General features: G+C 36.5%; 1 protein-coding gene across 2 annotated transcripts in view; it reads left to right on the top strand.

Moving 5' to 3' along the window:
* The window catches only part of METTL14 (methyltransferase 14, N6-adenosine-methyltransferase subunit), a 33,890-nt gene that overhangs the window by 1,746 nt on the left and 8,969 nt on the right, over window positions 1–23,175 (top strand). The window contains exons 2-11 of one of the 2 annotated variants that reach the window (XM_062199699.1): window positions 116–158; window positions 3,713–3,801; window positions 4,462–4,549; window positions 5,550–5,630; window positions 6,670–6,757; window positions 9,160–9,250; window positions 10,935–11,076; window positions 16,025–16,117; window positions 20,780–20,896; window positions 22,139–22,349. In XM_062199699.1, the coding sequence (XP_062055683.1) occupies window positions 138–158; window positions 3,713–3,801; window positions 4,462–4,549; window positions 5,550–5,630; window positions 6,670–6,757; window positions 9,160–9,250; window positions 10,935–11,076; window positions 16,025–16,117; window positions 20,780–20,896; window positions 22,139–22,349 (1,021 nt within the window). In that variant the 5' untranslated portion in view covers window positions 116–137. The remainder of the gene's footprint in view (window positions 1–115; window positions 159–3,712; window positions 3,802–4,461; window positions 4,550–5,549; window positions 5,631–6,669; window positions 6,758–9,159; window positions 9,251–10,934; window positions 11,077–16,024; window positions 16,118–20,779; window positions 20,897–22,138; window positions 22,350–23,175) is intronic. The other variant, XM_062199698.1, reaches the window with a different exon arrangement.

Here is a 23,175-nt window from a genome sequence, read left to right as displayed (position 1 = left end):
GTAGGTATTGACAAATGAACTATGAATGATAGGTAGTTCCTACCCACAAAGAGCTTACTAAATGCATAAAATTTAATAATGACTCATTTATTAAATCCCTTCTTCAAACCTACAGATTAGATTATGGAAGCTTAGAGATGAGCAAGGTCACAGAGCTGGTAAGTTTGCAAATTACAATTGTAATTTAGGCCTTTCCATGCTTGTTCTGGAATACTAGCTATCTCCTGGTCTTCCAGTTGGATGCAAATCAAGAAGAATGCCCCGTGAAACGATAGTTTGAGCATTTCACTTGCCTTTCTCTGTGTGAACATGACAGACTTGTATATTACTCTCTGGGACAGGATTTATGTAGTATACACCTTATGGTTTTTCAAGTTGTCTTCCTTCCTTTCTGAATTTCATCTATCTTCATGGTGCAACCCAGAATTTAGTGATGAAATTTATCTTAATCTCAGGCTTATGCACTTCCTATAAGCTTAATTTTCCTTACCATGATTCTTCCACTACTTATTATAAATAACTGTCATATAGCATATAACGAGTTTGAGTGCAAAGTCTTTGCATTTGATTCCTGTTGGATTAATCTACCTTAGCATTGCTTCTTGCACAAAGTAGACTTTTAATAAACACTTGTTAATTGACAAGATACCAGAGTAGAGCACAACTCAATGTGTGTGATTTGCCTAGTTTGCTTTTGTCTTTTGGGTGAGAAAGTTGGGTGCAGTAACTCCCAGACAATGATGTTGGCAGTTGAACTACCGCTTGGCTAGCAATTTTTACCTCCATTTAAAAAAAAAAAAAACGAAGAAGAAGAGGAAGAAATTTATGTGTCTATTAGAAAGGCAGAATAACAGAGAAAGGGAGGCAGACGTCTTTTATCTCCCAAAACAGGCAGGGCTGAGGCTTGTAAGCAGCATTTGGACAAATCAAGGCCAGTCTTGGCTTGTGGAGTTCTTGGGATAAGAAAAAATGCAACACATGTTCATTACCAACCCCCTATCATTTGGAGGGTTCCAGTGGATCCATTGGTTATTAATGTTGGCTGGACCACTGTTGCTTTTCCTCCTTTGTATGGGATGTTTTCCGTGTGTTTTACAACTTATGTTAACTTTGCTACAGTCTATATGGACTGAGATCCATCATTTAAAACTTCATACTAAACTTCCTTTGTAATCAAAATAATTGATATTTGGCCTAATATCTTATCCATTTTTAACTCTCTCCCAATGCCTAGCTGGAATGGTCCTCAAAGACAGGTAAGACACTCAGCATCCTGTACCAACCTAAGACAGGGCTCTAGGCCAAGCTGCCAGAGTTACCAATGACGGGTAAGGGCAGAGTTGACTGAAGGCAACCTAAGACAGAGGCCATTCTCAAAATAAAAAAGGGGGAGATGTAGGCAGCCTTTGGACAAATCAAGGCCAGTCTTGGCTTGTGGAGTTCTTGGGATAAGAAAGTCACATACTCCCATGCTGAAGGAGGATGTTAATCAAGAACACTCTGTTAAAATTATCTGTGCTACTGGAGGCCCCAATAAGTTGCATACGTATGTTGTTATCTTTTGTACTTCTTTGTGCTTCTTTCATCTACAGCTGGTTATGTATAAATACCACCAAGACATTAGAATAAATGAGCCTTGACCAGCCTTGTTGTCTTGGCTCCAATTCTCTGTACCCTTGTCCCTCTTTTCATTCCCACTCCCTCCTTCAGGTTCCATTCAACTGGTGTGGCTGGCCCGCACAGAGGCTAAAGCCAGGAGCCTGGAACTCCATCCAGGTCTGCCTCATGGACTGGAGCCATCATCCACGGCCTTCCAAGAAAAAAGCTAGATTGGAAGCCGAGCAGATGGGAATTGAACTAGCACACCAATATAGGTTGATGGCATTACAAACAGTAGCTTAACCAACTGTACCACAACATTTACTCCCTACCTGTTACTTTAACTTGTAGCTTTGTTTTAAAAAATCATATATGCCTTTGTTTAATGCCAAATTTTCATAATTATTAAAGTAATGTACTTAGTTCCATCATAGTAAAACTCTGTTGTTGTCTTGATCTAGTCATTTCACAATTTAAAAAAAAAAAAAAAAATTAACATAGCAGCTAAGATGTCCAGGTCCTAAATTAGAGTGTCTGGATTTGATTCCTGATTCTGACTCATGACTCCTGATGTAGACCCTGGGAGGAAGGAATGATAACTCAAGTAATTGGGCTTCTGCAGCCCATGTTACCAAGGTTGAATTCCTGGCTCCCAGCTCAGCTCGGCCATCGGGAGCTTTTAGGAAGTAAACCAGCAAATATGAGCCCTCTTCCTCTCTTTCTCGATTTCTCTGCAACATATAATATTTTTTTTTAATTTAAAGCATTTCTGTGGTCATACATTGTATCCTAATTTAGATCCTAGTAGAAAATCTTCCTTCATTCTACACACATGTGTTGAAGATCTATCAGGCATTTTACTACTTGGTAAACATATGCATCCCAACAAGGCAGTCGGGGTTCTTAGCATCAGGGAGTTTAGAGCTTATCAGGAAGAAGTGAACAAAAGTAAACTGGTGAAATGATTCAGTTACAAATGAAATAATTGGAAGTTGTGATAGAAACTATAAAAAGGCACAAATAGAAAATAAAAAAAAATTAAAATTATGTTAAGATATAAAATTATTAAGAAAAACTGTAAAAAAGTGAACAATGGAAGGGGGCTACCTGTCCTATATATATATATATATATATAATAATCATGGAAGAATTATCTTTGAAGAAACTTGTACTCACCTGAGATATAAAAGCAGAATAGATAATCATACGAAGAAAGTTAGAAAGCACTCCAACTATAGGAAGTAAATGTATTTGTCTACTGAGTAAAGAGAAAACGGGTCAGGAAGATCGTATGGAGGAGTTGAAATTTCAGAAACAGTTAATATATTAAAAGAGATTTATCCTTAGAGAAAACTGAGGAGAATCATATGAAGTGGGTAGACTAAAAGGGTGGAAGGCAGTGTTTAATATCAAGGCTGGTGACTTGCTGCTCTGATACTTTAGTATGCCTTCTCACCTCCCCTGAACTAAAGAGATTATTTAATGCAGATTTGTTCATACCTTTCTTGTACTTAAAAATGTTCCTCTAGATTTTTCAATGCCTAGGAATTACCTTCTGCCTTTCTTCTTGTGGCTTCTAAAGTTTTTTCTAAATTGTTCCTATTCTATAGCCAGTCTTTTCTTAACTATAATTTGGTTCTATTTGTTATATTTTGTGAAATTTTCCCAGCTGCCAACCCAAAGTCAAATTACATTTTATAATTATTAGAAAAACTTAGCTTGAAAAAAACTGGATCCATTTTTGGTAGATTATGGACATAAAATACTTCTACACCCTTTATAAATACTGTTGCCTTTCAGTTGCTACCACTACTAAATCATGTTTTATTATTTATTTTAAACTAGGAAATTGGCTAAAGTTAAATGTATTCATTTGAAATATAACTAAATACATAAAATGCTTTTCTATCTGTTAAAATTATCTTAGTTAACCTTGTCCCAAGGTATTTCACTTTGTCTTGCAGGTTAATTATTTGTTTGCTCTGTGAGATGTTTTCTATTTATTTATTTTTTGATATGTGATATATTAAATGCCTAGAAATGCTATGTAGTGCATTGTGATCAAGTTTTTTTTGTTTTGTTTTGGTTTGGTTTGGTTTTTGCCTTTTCTCAGTTGGGAGCTGAAAGTGCTGACAGCATAGGTGCTGTGCTAAACAGCAAAGATGAGCAGAGAGAAATTGCTGAAACGAGAGAAACTTGCAGGTCAGTCAAAGAATTTTTTTTTTCTTTTATTGGCATGTTAGTATTTTGAAAGGGTCGTTGTTTTCATGGTTTGGAGTGTGTTACAAAAAAGCATCAAAATTGGGATTTTAGAAACTGGTTTTATTGTCAATTTATGAAATAATTTTCAAAAAATATAGTTCTCATTTACAAGTTAGAAAATGTCAGATGAAGAATTAGCTTATATATCAGAAATAGTTGCATATTTCTAAAATTTTTACGGAAGAAAATATATTTTACCTTGATATCAAAAATGTATTTTTGATAGTTTAGAAAGTGTTGTAGAATTTTTGAATACTGTAGTTATGAATTTGGATATTAATTTTGCTCAGCACAGATTAAAATTATATGTAATTATGTACAGAATCTTCTTGATGAGACATAATATAGAAATTTCTTTTTATAATATATCCTTCAAACAGCTTATTTTCTCATTTGATTGCTTTTGCAAAAATAAAGCACAACATTACTAATTAATAAGGTTTATGACTTTGGATGATTTATAAACTGAGTAAATAGTTACTGGTTAATCAGGAAAAATTTTTCCTTGTTCTGTTTTATAACCTATTATTTAATGTTGTTACTATGTACATTTATACATCTTGTATATATTTATGTGTGATGTGCATATTTTGTTGTTAGGGCTTCTTATGATACCTCTGCTCCAAATGCAAAACGTAAGTACTTGGATGAAGGGGAGACAGATGATGACAAAATGGAAGAATATAAGGCAAGTAGAAAATTGAATAATTTTATATAGTCAATAAAGTAAATAAATCCTGTGTCCAGCATTAGCTTAGGATGCCTATATTCCATATTGGAGTGCCTGAGTTCCAGTGCCATTCTGCTCTTGATCCAGCTTCCTACAAATGTGTACCCTGGGAGGCAATCATGATGTCTTAAGTAATTGGGTTCTTGCTACCTTGTGGAAGGCCTGGATTGAGTTCACAGCTTTTGGCTTCCTCTCTCCCCTGTTGTGGATATTTGGGGTGTGAACCAATGAATGGGAGCTTTCTCTCTCTCCCTCTCTCTTAAAAATAAGCTTATAACAAAAAAAAAATATTTTAGCAACTCATAGTATAGAACCATTTCTGAAAGAGCAAAGAAAACCCAACTTCTAAAACTATAGTTGCAATATTTATTTGATAAGAAACCTCCATTTTTTCAAGTTAATTGTTGTATATATTTAATAAAGAAGATAAAGCATAGTTTCCATGTCACTAGAAAGTTCAGTGATGGAACTAATCTAGTGAGTATTCTTATGTGTTGTACTTTGATGTATACTAATTTGTAACCTAAATATTTTTCTAAATATTTTGTGAGGTTTAACCCTGTATAATTGTGGATAATATTTTCAGCTTATAAAAGCAGTATTTTCAAATGGTTCAACCTAAAAGAAATAAAACAAGCCCCATTGGTGGTCATTTCTCAAGCTAAATTCTTACATGTAGTGTATTATAAATGAGATAAATGAGGCTAGATAATTCAGTAAATAAAACATTAGTAGCTGCAGGTATTATTCATGATAATGATGAAATTTTTATTTTGTTGTAAAAAATCAGCCAGTTGAAGCCCATTATAAGGAACAAAGACTCCAATGTTTGACTTTAATGCCAGTTTGAAAGAATACATCTTAGGGTAGGGAAAGAAAACATTCATGTTGAGTATTAATCAAGATATGATAGAGGAATGGCCCCTGAACATTAAATGTTTACATAATCTTTTTCAAGGATGAACTAGAAATGCAACAGGAGGAAGAAAATTTGCCGTATGAAGAAGAGATTTACAAAGATTCTAGTACTTTTCTTAAGGTAAAATAATCTTCAAATCTTGTAACTCTTCATATTTAAGCTCCATACTGCCTGAAAAGATTTTAAATACCTATTTGTCTTCAAGATCTTTTTTAATTGTTGAGGAATCATTCTAATAAAATAGAGAGCATTAAAAATTATTCATGAGGGGCCAGCACTGTGGCACAGTAGGTTTATCCTCCATCTGTGGCACTGGCATCCCATATGGGTGCTGGTTCTAGTCCTGGCTGCTCCTCTTTGGGTCCAGCTCTCTGTTATGGCCTAGGAAAGCAGTGGAAGATGGCCCAAGTGCTTGGGCCCCTGCACCTATATGGAAGACCTAGAAGAAGCTTCTGGCTCCTGGCTTCGGATTGGCTCAGCTCCAGCCATTGTGACCATTTGGGGAGTGAACCAGCAGATGGAAGACCTTTCTCTCTGTCTCTCCCTTTCACTGTCTGTAGCTCTGCCTCTCAAATGAATAAATAAAATATTTAAAAAAATTATTCATGGCCGGCGCCACGGCTCAACAGGCTAATCCTCCGCCTTGCGGCGCCGGCACTCCGGGTTCTAGTCCTCCCGGTCGGGGCACTGATCCTGTCCCGGTTGCCCCTATTCCAGGCCAGCTCTCTGCTGTGGCCAGGGAGTGCAGTGGAGGATGGCCCAAGTACTTGGGCCCTGCACCCCATGGGAGACCAGGATAAGCACCTGGCTCCTGCCATCGGATCAGCGTGGTGCGCCGGCCGCAGCGCGCCCACCGCGGCGGCCATTGGAGGGTGAACCAACGGCAAAAGGAAGACCTTTCTCTCTGTCTCTCTCTCTCACTATCCACTCTGCCTGTCAAAAAAAAAAAATATATATATATTCATGAAAGATTGGTTTTACATTTAGCTTTTTAGGGTGAGATAATAGTGTATTCATGTAACTGTTGATGAGTGATGTTATTTTAGCTATGTTTTCAGTTTTTTTAAAATTTTTCTTTGTATTTCATATAATAAAAAACCAAGTACAAAGTTAATGTAATAGATTACATACTTTTAATTTAATTATGACTTTCCTTTAGGGAACACAGAGCTTAAACCCCCACAATGATTACTGCCAACACTTTGTAGACACTGGACATAGACCTCAAAATTTCATCAGGGATGTAGGTAGGTCACATGTCTTTGGAATATGCTGTTGCTAGCTCTGGATTATATTGAAGTAATTAATCCATTTTTCGTGTTATTTCTAACCAAGTTATTTTTTCCTAGCTCGACTTCCTCTTTCTGTTCTCAGGGCTTCCAGTGTATCTTCCTTTGCCATTAAGTCATGTTATTATTTTTTTCTTTGTTTTTTTGGCTCCAGTTTGGTTCTGTGCCTATTCTTGCATTTTATCATTTTATTGAGATAATTTATATATGGTGCATCTAATCGATGTATTAGACTATAGTTCACTGGGTTTTAGTATATCCACTTAGTTATGCAATAATTACTACAAAAGATTTTAGAACATGTTCATCCCTGTAAGGGATTCTTGTACCCATTAGTGGTTAGCTCTCATTTTTCCCTCTCTTCTGCCCCCAGCCTTAAGTAACACTAATCTACTTTCTGTGTACATGTTGCCTTTTCTGGATATTTCATTTAATACAATATATGTTCTTTTTTGATGAGCTTCTTTCACTTAGCATAATAGTTTCAAGTATCATTGATATAGCAAGTATTCATACATAATTTCTTTTTACTGCCAGTGATATTCCTGCGAGTGTGTGTGTGTGTATCACATTTTATTTATTCATTTGGGTGGTTTGCATTTTTTCAGTGTTATATAAAATAATGTTATGAATATTTATGTAAAAGTTCTTATGTGGGTAGATGTTTTCATTTTTTCATTATATGATTAGGTGTAGAATTTCTGGTAATTCCCTGTTTAAATTTTTGAGAAACTACTGAACTGTTTTTCAAAGTAGTTTCATCATTTTACATCTCTACCAGCAATGCACAAAGTTTCCAATTTCTTTACATCATGGACAATGTTCTTGTCTGTAGTTTTGATGATAGCCACCCCAGTGGGTGTGAAGTGGTATCCCATTGTTGGTTTAATTGGCATTTTCCTGCTGAGTAATGATGTCAAACAACTTTTCATAAGCTTGTTGACCATTTAAGTATATTTGGAGAAGTCTCCAGTTTGCTGCTTTAATTGAATTTTTGAAAAGTTATTGAATTGTAAGAGTTCACATAATCTCTGTGTGTTCTTTATATATTCTGGGTATAAGTATCTGCAGTCTTTCCCTTATTCTGTGAGTTGTCGTTTCACTTTCTTGATGGTATGTTTTTCAATTTTGATGCAATCCAGTTTATTTTCTTTTATCACATTACTCTTGATGACAAAACTAATTTTAATGATTTTATAAGCAAAAGTTAGGTATAGCATAAAAAGTTATGGGAAATTGTACAGTCAAAATGGATATAAACCTTTTAGCTCTTAAGACACTTGCAGGCCGGCGCCGCGGTTCAATAGGCTAATCCTCCGCCTTGCAGCGCAGGCACAACAAGTTCTAGTCCCGGTCGGGGCACCGGATTCTGTCCCGGTTGCCCCTCTTCCAGGCCAGCTCTCTGCTGTGGCCCGGGAGTGCAGTGGAGGGTGGCCCAAGTGCTTGGGCCCTGCACCCCATGGGAGAACAGGATAAGCACCTGGCTCCTGGTTTTGGATCAGCGCGGTGCACCGGCTGCAGCACGCTGGCCGCAGCAGCCATTGGAGGGTGAACCAACAGCAAAGGAAGACCTTTCTCTCTGTCTCTCTCACTGTCCACTCTGCCTGTCAAAAAAAAAAAAAAAAAAAAAAAAAGACACTTGCTTTACCATGGCAAAGAAAATGTGTGTAGAAACCATACCAGATTAAGAAAAAGTTATACTTTCTGATTTGTAGATAATAGAGAGCTAACTCTACTGTATTAAAACCTGACAGTAATAAAGTCTGCAAATTTATTTTATTTAAAATATGGTCTACATTTACTGAGAAAACATTTTTCTTTTTCATGTTGAAGTTATTAATAACTGTACTTTTGGCTTTTAAATTAAGAAGTTTTCATAATTTGTATCATTGTTCCAAAGAGGAAAACATGGAAAATAAAAGAAATACTTGCTTTCTCTGCTTTGAATAACTATCCAAATTTTAACATTTAAAAGAGGAATGCTTTTAGGTAAAAGAAAAGCCAAACATATAAGAAAGATAATTGTTTTTTCTTTTCCTGAAAATAGGATGAGTAAACTTTATGTAACAAGCAGACTATTTATCTCAATAAATAGGAGAAATTGAATGATGTATGTTCTTGAACTAGGCTTTAAGATCATAGGATTTTTACCTGCATGTGGCCTTAGGATCATTAGGTATGAAATATGTGTATGTATTGTTTAAAAATCCTAGATCTTAAATGTTTTAAAAAATGCTAGAGTGCTGTGTGGATTGGGTTGTTTTCTTGGGGGTGGGGAGGGGGGGACATAACCTTTGCATTCACTGATACTCTCTTCAGTTGGAATGAAATTGAGAGTTTTACTGTTTTTTTCTCCTTAGGTTTAGCAGATAGATTTGAAGAATATCCTAAACTGAGAGAGCTTATCAGGCTAAAAGATGAGCTGATAGCTAAGTCTAACACTCCTCCCATGTAAGTGTTTTAGTCATTTTTTAATTTCCAACTTAGGCTTAAAGTATTAGTTTATCTTTTTAAAAAATATTTAGTGCCTGTGTGAAATTCACATAATCTATTACTCTGTTCTTTGTAGAAAAGTATATTAATTTGAAACTCTGGAGCTGAGTCTACAGTAGGTTCTTATATAACTTTTTGTGTTTGTGTGCATTCCAGATAATTCATTTCAAGTGCTGCTAAATATTTTTTCTTCTTAGAAAATCATTCAGTTAATTTTATTCTTGATGTTCCTGACAGTTTCATTAAAATATCTTTCAGTAACTTTTTTCACACAAAGTAATTTATTGAAGAAAGTTTTTAAAACTTAGATGAAGGAAAAGAAGAAAACAAAAATTAATTGTAACTTAGGATCCTGAGATACTGTTCTTAAGAGTTTAGAATATAATTCATTTTAACCTTTGCTAAATGGTATGTTTTCCTTAGAAATGTGTGTAAAGTCATTAAAATTGTAGAATATTCCCATTTAAGTTGTTTTGCATGTTTTGTATATTTAATAAAATATGACCTGTGAGTTATTAGAAAAACATCAAGGAAATCTCAGTATGTGGGAAAGTCTACATACACCATAATATTCAGCATATTTAAAAATACTCTTGGGGCAGGTGTTTGGCCTCGTCATTAAGCAGCCAGTTATGATGCCAAGTCCCAGTTCTAGCTCCTGATTCCAGCTTCCTGCTAATGCACTCTGGGAAGCAGTAGGTGATAAACTCAAGTAGTTGAGTCTCTGCCACCCAAGTGGGAGACCTGGATTTAGTTCCTAGCTCCCACTTCGCCCAAGCCTAGTCCCAGCTTCTGCAGACATTTAGGGTATGAATCAACCTCTCAAATTAAAATACTTTCATGGTATGTAAAAATAACTCTTCAGTAGAGGTTGGTAATCTGAAAAGACTATTAATACAAATATTGTTATTCATGAGAAAAACTAGCCAAAGAAAATGTCCAGGGGCCAGCACTGTGGCATAGTGTCACCACCTGCAGTGCCAACATCCCATATGGGCACTGGTTCGAGTCCCATCTACTCCACATCCGATCCAGCTATCTGCTGTGTCCTGAGAAAGCAGTAGAAGGTGGCCCAAGTCCTTGTGCCCCCACACCCATGTGGGAGATCCTGAAGAGGCTCTTGACTTCTGGCTTCAGATCAGCCCAGCTCCAGCCATTGCAGCCATTTGAGGAATGAACCAGCAGATGGAAGACTCCTCTCTGTCTGCCTCTCTGTAACTCTGTGTTTCAAATGAATATATAAATCCTTTTTTAAAAAGAAAAGAGAAAATGTCCATATTTAGAAATTAGTTTTTAGAAGGAAGAATTTGAAACTTAGAAATAGTCTTCATATCCTAACTGAACAATTGAGAAGAAAAAGTAATATACTATTCCTTAGAAAATTCAGATAATGATAAAAGAGGGTTCAGAGATTCACATTTGAGTATGGATTTTCAGTGTTAAAACAAGAGGCTATCCATGGGGAATAAGTTGATTTTTACTTTGTAGTGTAATTAATAAGTCCACGTCTTAAGAAAGAGCTTGGTAGGTTAATGTCTTTACTGAAGAACGAAGACCTCCATGAAAAGATACTTAGTAATTAACTTGTGATTGTTTATAAAATCGCATTTATAAATCTGATTTTTGCGTTTTAATCAAATAGGTACTTACAAGCAGATATAGAAGCATTTGACATCAGAGAACTAACACCCAAGTTTGACGTGATTCTTCTGGAGCCCCCTTTAGAAGAGTATTACAGAGAGACTGGTATCACTGCTAATGAAAAATGCTGGACTTGGGATGATGTATGATGACATTTTTTACATTGTAATCCATTTGTTTTTCAAATAAATACGCTTGCTTAATCAGAAAGTGAGATCAAAATATCCCTACTACTGTGGGGATTATAAATATAGATTTATAGTATTTATTGTAGCTGAAGGCCAAAGGATATTGAAAAATATTATCTTTAATTTGATTCCTCTCCTTGAGGTAAAAATTGAGTAGATGGTAAGTAGGCTATTAAAGACTCAGAATACCTTCTTAGGATCTTTAGATATATAGCTAGAAGGGCCTAAAAGCAGAGAGAATGACTAATAATTTATTCTGCATTTGATTAGTTTTAGTAAACATCTGAATGTGTGTGTTTGTCATATAAGCACATATGGACATAAACCATGATTTTTTTTTTAAGGAACTTAATAGTATACATAAAAAGAGTATGCATGCATACCATCATTATAATATAACTGTGATAAAGTTATATTTTCCTAAATAAAATATTATAATGTAAAGAAATAAATAACTTGATGACTTCAGTTAGTTACATAAATGTTTGTTTTTACTGACCAATACCAAAAATAAGAAATACTTATGAAGTACCACTTGTACTAGGTACTGGATATTCAAAGATGAGTAAGACTTAGTACTTTACCATGAAGAGCATACAGTTTAATGGAATGAACATTGACCTAAACCAATAATTATCTTTTAACTTTGTTGGTTCCATAATGGAGAACTGTATAACATGATATGAGGATAACTGACCAAGCGTATGAAGATGGGACATTTGAACATAGAGGATTTGACACCTAAAACATAAAAGAAATTTTGGAATTTGCCAAGGGGAAGAAAAATGTGGGATAGGGATTCCAAGCAGAAGGGATAGCAAATCAAATGGTGTGGACCCAAAACATGATGTCTGATCTGGGAGGGACACTGATCCTGAAACATGGACTTGGTTTATTTTCAGTTTCTGTTTTAAGGTCTTGGGCCTTATTCTGAACACATTAAGATATCTTAATGAAAGATGTCTTTGAAAACCTTTGATGAGAGGTTTTAACTAGTTTTTAGTAAAATGGTTAGATTGCTGCGTGGAGGCTGGACTAGAATGTATGAAGTCTGGTGAGGGAGGAGCAGTTAGAAATTTTTTCCAATAGCCTGGTTCTGAAATGAAGGGACCCTGAATTAAGATATATAGTAGTAAGATTAGAAAGAAGGTGATAAATTCAGTAATGTTTGTGAGAAAGATTTGGTGATTGGATGAGGAAGAGTCCAGAATAACTCAAAGTTTTTGTCTTGGGATAATTGGGTTATTACCAAATGAGAGAAAATGTGAATTGAAGAGGAGCAGAGTTAGAGGGGTTAGATGATATTGAATGTGTTCATTTTTATATATATATGTGAGCCATTCAAGTAGAAGAGGGAAGAGGAACATAAATTCAAAGGACAGACAGAACTGGTCTCAAATAAGAGGTTTTAGAAAATTAGCATAAGGGCCAGCGTTGTGGTGTATTAGGTTAAGCCCTGTGCATGATGCCAAAGTCCCATATGGGGCCAATTCAAGACCCAGCTGCTCTACTTCTGATCCAGCTCCCTGATAATACACCTGGGAAAGCAGCAGAAGATGGCCCAGGTGCTTTTGCCCCTGCACCCACATGGGAGACCTAGAAGAGGCTCCAGGTTCCTGGTTCTGGCATGTCCCAGCCCCAGCCATTGCATCCATTTGGGAAGTCAGCAGATGAAAGATTCTGTGTGTGTGGGTGTGTATGCGTGTGTAACTTTGCCTTTCAAGTAAGTAAAGAAAATCTTGGGGCCAGCGCCACAACACAGTGGGTTAAGCCACCATCTGCAGTTCTAGCATCCCATATGGCACTGGTTCTAGTCCTGGCTGCTCCACTTCTTATCCAGCTCCCTTCTAATGTGCCTGGGAAAACTGCGGAGGACGGTCCAAAGTCCTTGGGCCCCTGAAACATGTAGAGGCCTGGAGGGAACTCCTGCCTCCTGGCTTTGGCCTGGCCCAGACCCAGCTATTGCTGCCATTTGGGGAGTGGCCCAGCAGATGGAAGATCTCTGTCTCTCCTCTCTTGCTCTCTAACTCTGACTTTCAAATAAATAAATAAATCTAATTTATTTATAAATGTTTATTAATCTAAAAAGTGATAAATCTTAAAGAAAAAAAAAAGAAACTTAGCTTATTAAACCCATGCAAGTTTGAGGATAGTGTCATAGGTAAGGTAAAATGTGGACTGATTGGAAATCCTTAGGGGGATATTTACATTATAGGGGCATGTGTAAAAGAAATATGAAGAAGAATCGGTCAGAGATTAAAGAGGAGAATGAGGACAATATGAATGTTTTAAAAACCACAGAAAGAGAATATTTCAATGAGTAAAATCAAGGAGTATCCTGTGTAAGAGAGAGGTAGGGTGAGGAAAGGACTGCTGTGTCAGGAGAAACTGCTTAGAGTCCTGTGTGTCCCTTTCTGAGTTAATTGTAGTTACTTTTAAAACTATTTCTCTCTCAAGATTTGCCTCCAGTTCTTCTTTTCAGTGTTTTTGCCTGTGAGCTTTAGTATCTTGGTACTTTATACTTTTATGGCTGTTACCACATTAAAACAGTTTCTTCTTTGCTGATTATAAGTGCAATCTGTGTTTATTGTTGAAAAATCAGAAATTACACAGTGTAGGAATCCCAGGTCTTAATATTCTTGATGTTTGTTGATGAGAATTTTTTCAGATAGGTTATACAAATTTACATTCCTTCCAGTACTGTTTAAAGAATGTCTGGTTCACTATATCCTCATCAAATTTGAGTATTAAGAATGTCTTTGTCAATTTGATTAAAAGAAAATTTGGCCAGCGCCGCGGCTCAATAGGCTAATCCTCCGCCTAGCGGCGCCAGCACACCGGGTTCTAGTCCCAGTCGGGGCACCGGATTCTGTCCCGGTTGCCCCTCTTCCAGGCCAGCTCTCTGCTGTGGCCTGGGAGTGCAGTGGAGGATGGCCCAAGTACTTGGGCTCTACACCCCATGGGAGAACAGGATAAGCACCTGGCTCCTGCCATCGGATCAGCGTGGTGCGCCGGCCGCAGCACGCCTACCACAGCAGCCATTGGAGGGTGAACCAACGGCAAAAGGAAGACCTTTCTCTCTGTCTCTCTCTCTCACTGTTCACTCTGCCTGTCAAAAATAAAAAATAAGAATAATAATAAAAAATTTAAAAAAAGAAAAGAAAATTTAAGCAATGAATATTATTATGTCTGATTAGTAGTTCTGCTAAACTTTATTTTCTCTAGCTGTTCCGTGAGGTTTGGACAGTAAAGACACAAGAGCTTCAATTGTGGTAAACAGAGTTTATAACTTCTGGTTTTTTAAAAGACTTTTCAGAGTTACAGAGAAAGAAGGAAAGAAAGAGAGAACTCCCATCTGCTGGTTCACTCCCCAGATGGCTGCAATGGCCAGTGGTGTCAGGCAAAAGCCAGGAGCCAAGAACTTCATCCCGTTCGCCCATGTGGGTACAGGGGCCCAAGGAAGTGGGCCATCCTCCACTGCTTTCCTAGGCACATTAGCAGGGAGCTAGATTGGAAGTGAAGCAGCCAGGTCTCAATCCAGCACCCTTGTGGGATGCTAGTGTCACAGACAGAGGCTTAACCTGCTATACCACAATGCTGGCCCCTATGTATAATTCTTGATTTTAGTTTAATTTCACTGAACTTAAACTCTGGCTGGCGTATTAAAAAGTTTTGTCTGACCCTAGAGCCCTAAACTCTCTTAACCTTTATGTGATATTCTAAAGAAAAGTGCCAGTAAATAAATACAATGTAAACAAGAAAAAGCATTAGGATATCACATGTACTCTTGCAAATTACAATCATTAGTGGTCAATGTTAAGAGCATAAGCATTTATTTAAATTTTTCTTTCTTTTTTATTTGAAAAGCATTTAAAGTAAGAACAGTTACCATAAAGGAGAATAATTTGCTTAATGTTCTTTTCTGCTGTACATCATTGCTTATCTTTTGCTATTACCACACGTAAACTTGTAGGATTGTGTGTTTGTGGGGGTGGGTGGGTCCATTATACATTCATATTGTGTCTAAAAAAATTTGTTACTGTGTTATGAGACTACTACATAAGGAGAGATTTCTGAACTTAAGAAAAAGTGTAAATAGGTTTATACATGTAAACTTATTTCCATTATTACTATCAAGTAAAAATCTGTTTAAGTTAGAAATGCTGTGGTTTTAATTCCAATAGAAGTCAAGATTTTCTTCATTATTTAAACTAACAGATTTTTGCCTGAACCATGTGATGATTCCTGAAAATTCTTAACTTTAAGGGGTTGGAGTGAAGAATGTCATATACATTCGTTGCTTTTATAGTCATTTATATGAGAATATAGGATTCCCAAAACCTAGACATTGAACTATTGAAGAACAGTTTTTTTTTAATGTGATATGCTCAGTATGTACAAGGCAATTTTTTTTTTCTTCACTTAAGACTTAGTGTCATTATGATAATAAGCTGTTCTTTAAATATTGGAAATGAGAGTCCTCACTAAGCATTTGTTGTCATGTTTTAATTTTGCCCCTAACTTTGGACTCATCTAACCTCTTTCCATTTCAGTTTCTTTCTTCATAAACGATAAAGTGTTGCTATAGAATATCTCTCAAGCTCCATCTTATAATATTCTGTAGATAATTTTCTATAAGTTTTTTCCATATAAAAGCAACTGTTTATGTGTATGTATGTATATTTACTTATGTATGTTGTTTGTATATATTAAGGAATAAAATAGTAGTGTAAAAGTAATTTAAAGGATGAAGTATGTTTTCCATTGTATTTTCTATTGGAAATTAATACATTTAAAGAACATATTACTCAGAATCTTAATAAGTCTTGATGGTTGTTGTGGATTTAGGATGAATTGAAAACAAAATGCTTTTATGTGATAATATTGTTTTGGTTTCTTCTAGATTATGAAGTTAGAAATTGATGAAATTGCAGCCCCCCGATCATTTATATTTCTTTGGTGTGGTTCTGGGGAAGGATTGGACCTTGGGAGAGTGGTAAGATGTTGTCTTTTTTTCCCCCCAAAGAAACCTTTTATTTAAGGAATACAAACTTCATGCATTTTGTAAGTACAACTTTAGGAACATAGTAAAGGTGGTGTCTTTTTAAAGCAAATGTTTAAATTCGTAAGAAAAAATAATAATACGTTGCATAATAAATGTGAAGGTTAATGTTGTTTTATCCTTTGTTGCTTGAATAGTTCTAAAATATTCAAAAGAAAAAAAATGTTTAGAAAAAGAAGATTTAAAAAGGCAGTTACCTTAAATCAATTAAGGTAAGCATTAAAAATGTATCTAGCCCTTTAAAAATAAAATTTATTGCAACTCGGAAAAGAACAGTTTTCAAAATTTGAAGCTCCACATTTTAGCACAGTAATGAGCTGCTTCATGTCATTTGTTTTTCTATATTAGTAGCTGTACAATGTTATTCTGGATAGTATTGACAACTGACTTCCAAATGGAAGCTAGAAGTCAAATTGGAAAACACAGCAAATGTAACACATAGTTTGAAAAAATGAGTGAGCATGAGAAAGAAGTCATAATACTTCTATTTTAAAGATATTTAGTTGTGTTTCAATGCTGTGCTTTGTTTTCCTTCTTCCTTTTTTATTGATTAGAGTATTTTGCCAAAAGGAAACAAATTAATGTTTTAAACAAAGTGTAAGGGGAGCTTTCTGCTTAGATGTTAGCAGTCTTCAGTTTTGGTCTCAATTCAGTTGGTATCAAACACTGAGACTTTTAGACATACTTGGTAGGTTTCAAGTTCTTTGATGTCTTATTGGATGATAGTTTCCAATTTTAGAACATATTACCTGTTAAATAGCAAATGATCTCCTTTAGTCATGGTAATTTAGGGAGCCATCCATTTGACAGGTGAAGAATTTAACATTGTATTTGATAACAAGTAGAATTGTAGTGAGATAAATTTGTGCTCAAATTCTGAAATTCTGCAATTAGTTGATATTCTTTATATAAATAATGAGTTTGGGGCTTTTAGGTGGCATCATTGCTTGTCATTTATTAACTCCAAGGTAAGAATATAACAATATGGCAATTGGGTATCACCATTTTGTTTGGGGTAACTCAAGATGCTTTGGAAAAACAAGGAAGTAGAAAAAAATGCAGGTTTTAATAGGTATATTGGTATTATCCTTTTTAGCTCTAATGTCTGACTTTGGTCTTTTGGTCTTTTGTCTCATCACCACCCTCACCCAAATTAGGATGAAAATGATTACAAGGTTTTGCCTTTTTTTTTTTTTTTTTAAGATTTTATTTATCTATTTGAGAGGTGAAGTTACAGACAGTGAGAGGCAGAGACAGAGAGAGAGAGAGAGAGAGAGAGAGAGAGAGGTCTTCTAACTGCTGGTTCACTCTCCAAATGGCTACAACAGCTGGAGCTGGACCAGTCCAAAGCCAGTAGCCAGGGGCCTCCTCTGGGTTCCCCACATGGTACAAGGGCTCAAGGGCTTGGGCCATCTTCCACTGCTTTCCCAGGCCATAGCAGAGAGCTGGATCGGAAGAGGAGCAGGTGAGACTAAAACCAGTGTCCATGTGGGATGCTGTCACTGCAAGTGGAGGATTAACCTGCACCATAGGGCCAGCCTCAGGAGGTTTTATCTTAATTGCTTTTGCAGCAGTGTACCTTATTAGTGACTGCAGAGTTTAACCAAAATGATTACAAAATAAATATTTCACAAGAAATATTCATGAATTTTTGGTAAATTAATGGATTAAGGCATGTAGTATTTAGACCATTATGATATGAATACACACCCAATGCAAAATTAAGTGCTTAGCAACATGAACAGATAGAAGTTTCTCCTTATTCAAGATTTCACTTTTCGTGGTTTCAGTTTTCTTAGGTCAACCTTGGTTTGAAAATATTAAATGGAAAATCTGCTAAATAAACAGTTGCTGAGTTTAGACTGCACACCACTGTGAGCAGTCTGATGAAATCTCATGCTTCCCATTTAGTTCTGCTCTAGATGTGAGTCATTTCTTTGTCTGGATGTGACTCTTCTCTGTAAAATATGCATGCTGTATATTTTACCTGCCATTTAGTTAGTTGGTATCTGTCTAAGTATTAGATAAACTATTGTACATGTATGTTGTAGCAAACTGCAAGGGAAAACACATTCACATAACTTTTATTACAGCATATTGAAATTGTTCTACTGTTACTGTTAATTTTGTACTCTATCTAATTAACTGTTAAACCTTATCATAGGTTTATATGTATATGAAAAGATCTGATGTCTTTAGGTTCAAAACTATCTGCAGTTTCAGTCATTGACCATGGGGCTTAGAACACATCCTCACAAATAAAGGGGAGACTATGGGGCCTTTGAAGTTTTAAAATAAAAATCTAACTTTGATTTTGAAGTATATCTCACTTTACACACTAAGAGCATTCCTGAAAAAGGTGTATGTCTTACACTCCACTATATCTTTATGTATACTTGATCATAGTACCAGCAGTATTGCACTGCATAACCTACTTCTTTTTCTCTACTTAACTCTTAGGTTTACTACTTTACTCTTAGGTAGGGATTATATCTTTTTTTCCCCCCAGCGGCTAGCTAGCACATATATATATATATATATATAGAGTGGGTCCTCAAAATGTCACTCTGTCTATGGCTTATCTGGTATTTGTTATAACTTCATAGATAACAGAGTCTCTGTTTTCAAAATTATATAAAGATTCAAGTATAGTTTTACCCAATAAAGAGATGTACATAACCATTTTAAGTCTGAGCTTTTTGCTTTTGTCAATTCTAAATATAGAAACAAAGTTTTATAGACCTCTCATTTGGAAAGAAGTTATCGGGAATTTTCAAAACAGTTTTTAGTTTTTTCAAGATAAGAAATTGAAGTGGCAGGAAAAAAATTCTCTCTTGCATTATTTTGTAATTACAGAGGACCTCAGTGTTTTATAATTTAAAACCTAGTATCTGTTAGGCCGGCGCCACAGCTCAATAGGCTAATCCTCCGCCTGCGGCGCCGGCACCCCAGGTTCTAGTCCCAGTTGCCCCTCTTCCAGTCCAGCTCTCTGCTGTGACCCAGGAAGGCAGTGGAGGATGGCCCAAGTGCTTGGGCCCTGCACCCGCATGGGAGACCAGGAGAAGCACCTGGCTCCTGGCTTCAGATCAGCACAGTGTGCCAGCTGCAGCGGCCATTGGGGGTGAACCAATGGAAAAAAAGAAGACCTTTCTTTCTGTCTCTCTCTCTCACTGTCCACTCTTGCCTGTCAAAAAAATAAATACATAAAATAAAATTTAAAAAACCTAGAATCTGTTGATGTCAGTAGAAGGTAATACATGTTGAGAATCCCTTATCTGAAATGTTTGGGACCAGAAGTGTTTCAGATTTTGGAGTTTAGAATGTTTCCATAGACTTTACCCATTGAACACCCCAAATCCAAAATCTGAAATGCTCTAAAATCTATAACCTTTTGAGTTTTCTCTCAGCACTCAAAAACTTCCAAGTTTTGGATCATTTTGGATTTCACATTTGTGGATTAGTGATGCTCAATTGGTATTTTAAAAGTTGTGTTATGATGAAATCCTTTCTGTGTTTTGATGTTTAACAATATATAGTAAATCAGTATCCGAAAGATGTATGAGACTTCAAAAACTTTCTGAGAAATATTTATTATTAAAAAACTATGCAAGAGGCCAGTGCCACGGCTCAATAGGCTAATCCTCTGCCTGTGGCGCCGCGCCAACACACTGGGTTCTAGTCCCAGTTGGAGTGCCGGATTCTATCCCGGTTGCCCCTCTTCTAGGCCAGCTCTCTGCTGTGGCCCAGGAGTGCAGTGGAGGATGGCCCAAGTGCTTGGGGTCGTGCACCCCATGGGAGACCCGGAGAAGCACCTAGCTCCTGCCTTCGGATCAGCACGGTGCGCTGGCCACAGCGTGCCGGACATTGGAGGGTGAACCCACAGTAAGGAAGACCTATCTCTCTCCCTCTCTCTCACTGTCCACTCTGCCTGTCAAAAAAAAAAAAAAAAAAAAGAAAGAAAGAAAGAAAAAAAAACTATGCAAGAATTTCAAAATGTTTTGCCCCAAAATAAGCTGATCATTTAATTCTAATTTTCCACAGACGTTTTCGAGTACTCACCTGAATATATTCTATATTATGGCTGTATACATATTTATTTTTTAAAGATTATTTATTTAATTTTTTTTTATTTGGAAGGCAGAGTAACAGAAAGGGAGAGATAAGAAAAAGGGATCTTCTATTCTCTGGTTCACTATCCAAATGCCTGCAAAACCAGGTCTGGGTCAGTCTGAAGCCAAAACCAAGAACCCTATCTGAGACTACCATGTAGGGTGTCAGGAATACAAACATTTAGGTCATAATTTGCCAGCTACCAGATGTGTTAGCAGGAAGCTGAATCAGAAGCAGAGTTGGGACTCAAACCTTTGTACTCAACAAGGGATACAAGTGTACCAAGTGGTAGCTTAACCTGCTGCACACTAGTGTCTGCTTCAGGCTTTATAAGACTAGCATTTCTTATATTTCTCCACTAGAACAAAACCAAAACCATTTTGACACTTGGGAATTTAGTGTCTCAAGAAAATTGTTTAATGCTGGTTGGTTATTTGAAGTATTGCTTAAATTAAGCATTTCTTTTCGTTTATTTTTTATTTTTAGTGTTTACGCAAGTGGGGTTACAGAAGATGTGAAGATATTTGTTGGATTAAAACCAATAAAAACAATCCTGGGAAGACTAAGACTTTAGACCCAAAGGCTGTTTTTCAGAGAACAAAGGTATTGCCTTTTCTGTTTTGTTTTGTTTTTGCTCATTATTTTCTCTCATACTTTTCCAAATTTCTGTATACTGTTCAGTTACTTTTGCTGGAAAAAAAAGTCATTTTCTTCAAATTGTAAAAGTAGCCTTGAGCAGTATAGGAATATATCCAAGTTGGTTTAAAATGTTTTATTCACTATCTTAGATCAGTCTCCACCACCATGCTGGAGAGGGAAATATGTATGTTCCTGTATGTCTTACACTGCTGTATTTATACATTACATGCAGGCTTTTAATGCTCCTCATACCCTGAATTTTTTTTTGTTTTGCTAGGTTCAGAAAGAAGAGATATCGGCAAATTTCATAGCTGGCCAGTTTACAGACTTGTTTCTTCTTCTGTTCTTTTCCTACTGAAGAACTTCTGAGAACTTCTGCTTCATGTTGATTCTGCTTTGCTAGTATCAGTCTTTAACCACCTTTGCTCTTTACTCTTTAGGGAGCCACTGGTGGGAGATCTTACTTGTTCAGACTTTCTGGGGTTGGAATTATAGCTATGTAACAAAGTTTCCAAAAGAACAGGGTTTGGAGAGCTTCTGGGTGGTGAACCTATAGAGTTGCTGGGAGCATGGTGCACCCGGAGAGAGGGCCTGGAAGCTCCGCATCCCTTCTCCTGTACATTGCCCTGTGCATCTCTTCCATCTGGCTGTTCCTGAGTTACAGCCTTTTACAATAAACAGGTAATAGTAATTAAAGCAATTACTGAATTTCACAAGCCACTCCAGCAAGTGATTGAACCTGAGGAGGGGGTCTTTAGACACTCCAATCTGTAGCCTGCCAGTTATAAAAGCACATTGACAACTTGTGATTGGTATCTGAAGTTGAGGGTCAGTCTTGTGGGACTAAGTCCTTAACCTGTGAGGTACACACTAGGTATAGATTGTGTCAGAATTGAACTGAATTATAGTGTCTGAGGAAAAGTGTAGCTACTTGGTGTGTGAAAACCCACACATCTGGTGTCAAAGAGCTGTCTTCTGAAAGTACTAAATGTAGAGTGAAAAACTGTTTTTCCTGTTTGCCTGACAGTCTTTCTGCAACCATCCAGATGTTTCTAAAGTCTGTCCTCTTTTTGCCCACAGAACTATATCCCAAAGATTTGTAGAAATAAGGATTGTTTTGGAACTGAGAAAATCAGAAGTATAAATAAAATGTTATGAAGATTATCAATAAGAAAAAAAATTAATTGGTCTGTTCTTCTTATTTAGGAACACTGTCTTATGGGGATCAAAGGAACTGTGAAGCGTAGCACAGATGGGGACTTTATTCACGCTAATGTTGACATTGACTTAATTATCACAGAAGAACCTGAAATTGGCAATATAGAAAAACCTGTAGAAATTTTTCATATAATTGAACATTTCTGTCTTGGTAGAAGACGCCTTCATCTGTTTGGAAGAGATAGTACAATTCGACCAGGTATGACCTCAGTTTCAATAACAAAAACAACTTTGATTCTTTGAGATATGGTTATAAAGGAATCAGACACAGGGTGATATAAAGTAAAATTCTTATGTATTTGAGTCATCTTCTTGCTGGATTTCAAATGTGAACAATGTTTGGTTCATACAAAAATTGAGAGGAAGTTCCTGAGATTTCCCATAAACTCTATGCCCTAGACTCGCATCATCTCCTCTGTTATCATTGCCACCCCCACCACAATGGTATGTTTGTTACAACTGATGAATCTACATTGACGAATCATCACCCTGGTCTGTAGTTTACATTAAGGTTCACTCTTGGTGGTCTGTGTTCTGGGGAATTAGACAAAAGTGTGAGGACATGCATCCCCCACTGTTGGATCACACAGCATAGTTTCACTGCCCTAATAATCCTGTGTGCTCCACTTATTCCATTTGCCCACACCTCAAATCCCTGGCAGTCTTTATTGTGAATATGTCTTTTGTTCTTGTTGCTGTGTTGTTACAATTGTCTATATAGTATGTGACCTTTTCAGATCAGCTTCTTTCATTTAGTAATAGGCATTTAAGGTTCTCCCCTGCTTTTCCATGGCTTGAGAGCTCACTTTTGAATCGTATCCTACTGTCTAGTTGTACCCACTTTATCCGTTTACCTGCTGAAGGACACCTCGGTTGCTTTGAGGTTTTAGCAAATAAGAATAAAACTGCCATAAATGCCCGTGTACAGGTTTTGGTGTGGATGTAAGTTTTCAACTCCTTTAGGTAAAAACCAAAGAGAATGATGGCTGGATTAAATAGTAAGATTATGTTTAATTTTGAAAGAA

Source organism: Lepus europaeus, chromosome 8 (genome assembly GCF_033115175.1).
Source record: "Lepus europaeus isolate LE1 chromosome 8, mLepTim1.pri, whole genome shotgun sequence".
In the NCBI taxonomy this organism is placed as follows: domain Eukaryota; kingdom Metazoa; phylum Chordata; class Mammalia; order Lagomorpha; family Leporidae; genus Lepus; species Lepus europaeus.
This window is presented reverse-complemented; position numbering and strand designations above follow the sequence as displayed.